Source organism: Hyalella azteca, unplaced genomic scaffold, assembly GCF_000764305.2.
Source record: "Hyalella azteca isolate HAZT.00-mixed unplaced genomic scaffold, Hazt_2.0.2 contig582, whole genome shotgun sequence".
In the NCBI taxonomy this organism is placed as follows: domain Eukaryota; kingdom Metazoa; phylum Arthropoda; class Malacostraca; order Amphipoda; family Hyalellidae; genus Hyalella; species Hyalella azteca.
The window spans coordinates 29,643-34,775 of NW_025930927.1; the positions used below are offsets into that span (position 1 = coordinate 29,643).

Genomic DNA, 5,133 nt, shown 5'->3' on the forward strand with positions numbered 1-5,133 from the left:
AAACGAGGAATTGGGCTCAAGACAAACGAGGAATTGGGCTCAAGACAAACGAGGAATTGGGCTCAAGACAAACGAGGAATTGGGCTCAAGACAAACGAGAAATTAGGCTCAAGACAAACGAGGAATTGGGCTCAAGACAAATGAGGAATTGGGCTCAAGACAAACGAGGAATTGGGCTCAAGACAAACGAGGAATGGGGCTCAAGACAAACGAGGAATTGGGCTCAAGACAAACGCGAAATTGGGCTTAAGACAAACGAGGAATTGGGCTCAAGACAAACGAGAAATTGGGCTCAAGACAAACGAGGAATTGGGCTTAAGACAAACGAGGAATAGGGCTAAGACAAACGAGGAATTGGGCTCAAGACAAACGAGGAATTGGGCTCAAGACAAACGAGAAATGGGCTCAAGACAAACGAGGAATTGGGCTCAAGACAAACGAGAAATTGGGCTCAAGACAAACGAGGAATTGGGCTCAAGACAAACGAGCAAATCCTCAAAAGACTTAAGGGCCGACGGTTCATTTGGCGCGCTGAAAGAGTGTTAGTTGCGCCGCACCTGCGCCAATTCTGCGCAAAATTGCGCTGCAAAAAACTCCGCCCCTTGTTGTGCAATTGATATTTTCTTGCGCTAGTCTGCGTATAGAATTTCCAGCGAATGAGAGTGAGGAAAAAAAGTGCCGTCAGCCGTGATGGTGAAGGATGAGTTTGTTCGGCTTTGTTGAGCCACAAACGCAGTCACAAACGCAGTCACAAACGCTGCCAAAAACGCAGCCACAAATACAGCCACATTGCAGTCACAAACGCAGCAACAAACGCAGCCACAAACGCAGTCACAAACGCAGTCACAAACGCAATCACAAACACAGTCACAAACGCAGCAACAAACGCAGCCGCAAACGCAGCCACAAACGAAGCCACAAACGAAGCCACACAAGCAGCCACAAACGCAGTCACAAACGCAGTCACAAACGCAGTCACAGACGCAGTCTCAAACGCAGTCACAAACGCAGCAACAAACGCAGTCACAAACGCAGCCACAAACGCAGTCACAAACGCAGCCACAAACGCAGCCATAAGCGCAGCAACAAACGCAGTCACAAACGCAGCCACAAACGCAGCCATAAGCGCAGCAACAAAAGAGGCCACAAATGCAGTCACAAACACAGCCACATACACAGCCACAAACGCAGTCACAAACGCAGCCACAAACGCAGTCACAAACGCAGCCAAAAACGCAGCCACAAACGCAGTCATAAACACAGCCACAAACGCAGCCACAAACGCAGCCACAAACGCAGCCACAAACGCAGCCACAAACGCAGCCACAAACGCAGCCACAAACTCAGCCACAAACGCAGCCACAAACGCAGCCACAAACGCAGCCACAAACGCAGCCACAAACGTAGCCACAAACGCAGCCACAAACGCATTCAATCGCTCGCCAGAGCCCACTGACGCTCACTAATTATTTAAAAGTCACAAACGCTAACCAACTATTCAACACTCATCAACTCTCAGCAACTTCCACCAACGTTCACCGACGCTCACCGACGCTCGCCAACGCTCACCAACTCCTATTAACGTTGCTAAGCGTTAATGAGCATTGGCGAGCAATAACGTACACAAACGCTCACCAAAGTTCATTAACGTTCACCAACGCTTATAAACGTACACCAACGCTCACCAAAGTTCATTAACGTTCACCAACGCTTATTAACGTACACCAACGCTCACCAAAGTTCATTAACGTTCACCAACGCTTATAAACGTACACCAACGCTCACCAAAGTTCATTAACGTTCACCAACGCTTATAAACGTACACCAACGCTCACCAAAGTTCATTAACGTTCACCAACGCTTATAAACGTACACCAACGCTCACCAAAGTTCATTAACGTTCACCAACGCTTATAAACGTACACCAACGCTCACCAAAGTTCATTAACGTTCACCAACGCTTATAAACGTACACCAACGCTCACCAAAGTTCATTAACGTTCACCAACGCTTATAAACGTACACCAACGCTCACCAAAGTTCATTAACGTTCACCAACGCTTATAAACGTACACCAACGCTCACCAAAGTTCATTAACGTTCACCAACGCTTATAAACGTACACCAACGCTCACCAAAGTTCATTAACGTTCACCAACGCTTATAAACGTACACCAACGCTCACCAAAGTTCATTAANTTTTTACATCATCCTGGGCATCAAAGGTTCGCTCCCCCGTTTCTCGCCATTAGCGAACTTGCACATTTGCTTCAGTAGTGCATTGTATTGAGCTGAAGCTTCCCCTCTCATATTTCATTCACATTCACGCGCATTCATATTTTATTTATTTTCACGTCATATTATACTGAGCTTCATTTACCGATCGAAACTTCTCATCACTATGACTGATTCATGAATTCTATGTTTAGTCATGAATAATTTCAATTCTGCAGCTCACAAGTAACTGCAAAAGTCATGTCTGTTGTGTTAAATTTAATTGATATATTACATAACTTATCAATAACATTGATTGCCGTGACATTGATTGCCGTGACATTGATTGCCGTGTTATTGATTGCCGTGACATTGATTGCCGTGACATTGATTGCCGTGACATTAATAGCATAAATAGCAATTCAGTATTCTGATCCGAAGATTTCATTGAGGTGCTTTTCACGCTTACATAAAAACAATTTTATTGTTAATATATGACTTTTTATACATAAGCGTAATACAATCACAACAGACTCTGATTAATTATTGAGATGCATTAATAAATGTTTAGCAAAGGATGATGAACTATTTGAAATAATTAGGCTCGAGAAATAGCTATTCGCACTGTTTATTGAAGCGTCGAATGATGAGAAACCAAAAATGTCGCAAATATCGTAAAAACGCGCATTTCCATTACCCATTAAGTGTAAACAAAGAAAAATTGGCTCCATTCAACTTAATGTCTATCCAAAAAAATGAAAGGAGCATGGAAGATCGTTGAAAGGCACGCATTCTAAATTAAAACATAATGTTTGATCGAAATTGGATTCGCTGAAGATGGAAAAACTTTTCCGTGAGAGGCTAATTCAAGACATCGATGAGAGACCGGCGGTACATCGGCGGTACATCGATGGTACATCGGTGGTACTTCGGCGGGACATCGGCTGCACATCGGCGGGGCGTCGGTGCACAGACGTTGGCTTTTATTATTGTTCTAACCGCGAGGGAATCCACAAAAATGATAGCGCGGTATCCGCAGAAACAATATGAAGGGGAAAGACCGAATGATTGCTTTATTGCCGCATGTAGCATCACCATGAGCGGCACGAGGGGCACGAATGGCTCGAATGATTTGAGTGGCGTAAGTGGTATTGGTGGCGTGAGGGGTTTGAGTGGTGTGAGTGGTATTGGTGGCATGAGGGGTTTGAGTGGTGTGAGTGGCATTGGTGGCGCGATTGGTTTGAGTGGCGTAAGTGGTTTGAATGGCCTGAAGGGTTTGGTGGCAAGAGTGACATTGGTGATGTAAGTGGCATTGATGGCGTGAGTGGCATCGGTGCGTGAGTGGTTTTATTGGTTTGAGTGGCGTGAATCGCACAACTGGCCACTCAAAAGTTCACAACATGAGTTCCAAGGCTTCTCAACATAAGTTTAATGACGCCTTGAGCCTTACAAATAAAATATCCAACTTGTTGTCACTTGAGTAAGCTGAGTCAAGGATATCACTGGGAATGAAGTGGAAAATTTCATTTTCTGCAAAATCATTCCCAATCCATTAATGTTTTTGAATCACAGTTTCTAAGTTTCTATATTCATCCACACTCCACATGCATCACAAACAGAATACAGTATGTGTTACATTAGGTCAAGTACTGTATACACCTTTATAGTGTCCTTATAAGAACAGGTATTTACCATTATTATATGAAAGCATCACGATATGTACCGTAGATTCCGCTGATGTAAAGACTCAATGCGTTTAAAAGGAACGAATGTCGGTCAAAATAAGGAAAACATGCACGTAGGTTTTTGTGCTGGTGTGTTGAACGTTACTCATTCAATACAGACCTGGTACTCATTGTATGTTATACTAAACCATATGTATTGAGGCTAAAGACTGGCGTTCTAAACCCCCTCATTCTAAACCTGAAGTTGCCAGCCAGGCGTTCTGAACCTGGTGCTGTAAGCCTGGCGTTGTAAACGTCGCATTATAAACCCAGTGATGCATGACAGGCTTTCTAAACCTCGTTATTTAAACTGGCGTTCAAATCTTGGGGTTCTAAACTTGGCGTTGTAAGCCTCCTGGTATTGTAAACGACGCGTTCTAAACCTGGCGTTCTAAATGTAGTGATGTGAGACTGGCGTTTTGAACCTCGCTTTTTAACCTCGCGTTCCAAGTCGCAGAATCGACTCGTGTGGTCAAAGCTTATGATGATGCCGTTAAACGTGCGATATTTCATCATTGAAGAACTATTTCCGACTAGTGTTGTACAGCTCGATTGAATTTCCGACCAGTGTTGTACAGCTCGATTGAATTTTCGGCCCATGTATCACAGATCGATTGAATTTTCGACCAGTGTTGTACAGCTCGTTTGAATTTTCGACCAGTTTTGTATAGCTCGATTGATTTTTCAAACAGCGTTGTAAAGCTAGATTGATCTTCCAACCAGGGTATTACAGCCCGATTGGTTTTACAGCCAGTGTTGTAAAGCTCGATTCAATTTCCGACTATAGTGTTGTGCAGCTCGATTGAGTTTCAAATGAGCATGGAGATTGCTCTTCAAATAAGACACTTGACGATATTTCGCAGCAAAGAATGAGAGAAGTTTAATTCACCACAACTTATATATTGGTTGTGGCAAATTTGCGTACATCTCATGTCAAGAAATAACTCAAAAGCAAAGAGAAATCAAGTGAAATCAACATATATTCATTGAAGACCAGACTTAATTGAAAGGTTAGTTAAATTGTAATGAAAGATAGGGAAAACTAAAGATATTTCATGCAAGGCTGGTCAAAGGCCAAATCGAATGCCTATTTAGATAAATGTGCATCAGAACTTCGTTGAGATTGATATAATCTTCGGACACATCGATACCTGTACAGATGGAAAATTGTAAATAATGAAAAAAAATTGCGTTA

General features: G+C 43.1%; 1 protein-coding gene across 1 annotated transcript; it reads left to right on the forward strand.

Annotated features, from left to right (window-relative positions):
- Positions 1-700: 700 nt before the first annotated feature.
- Positions 701-1,456, forward strand: LOC108666504 (uncharacterized protein C2orf16-like). Its single transcript, XM_018153390.1, has one exon. The coding sequence runs from the start codon at positions 701-703 to the stop codon at positions 1,454-1,456; it is 756 nt and encodes a 251-aa protein (XP_018008879.1).
- The last annotated feature ends 3,677 nt before the right edge of the window (positions 1,457-5,133 follow it).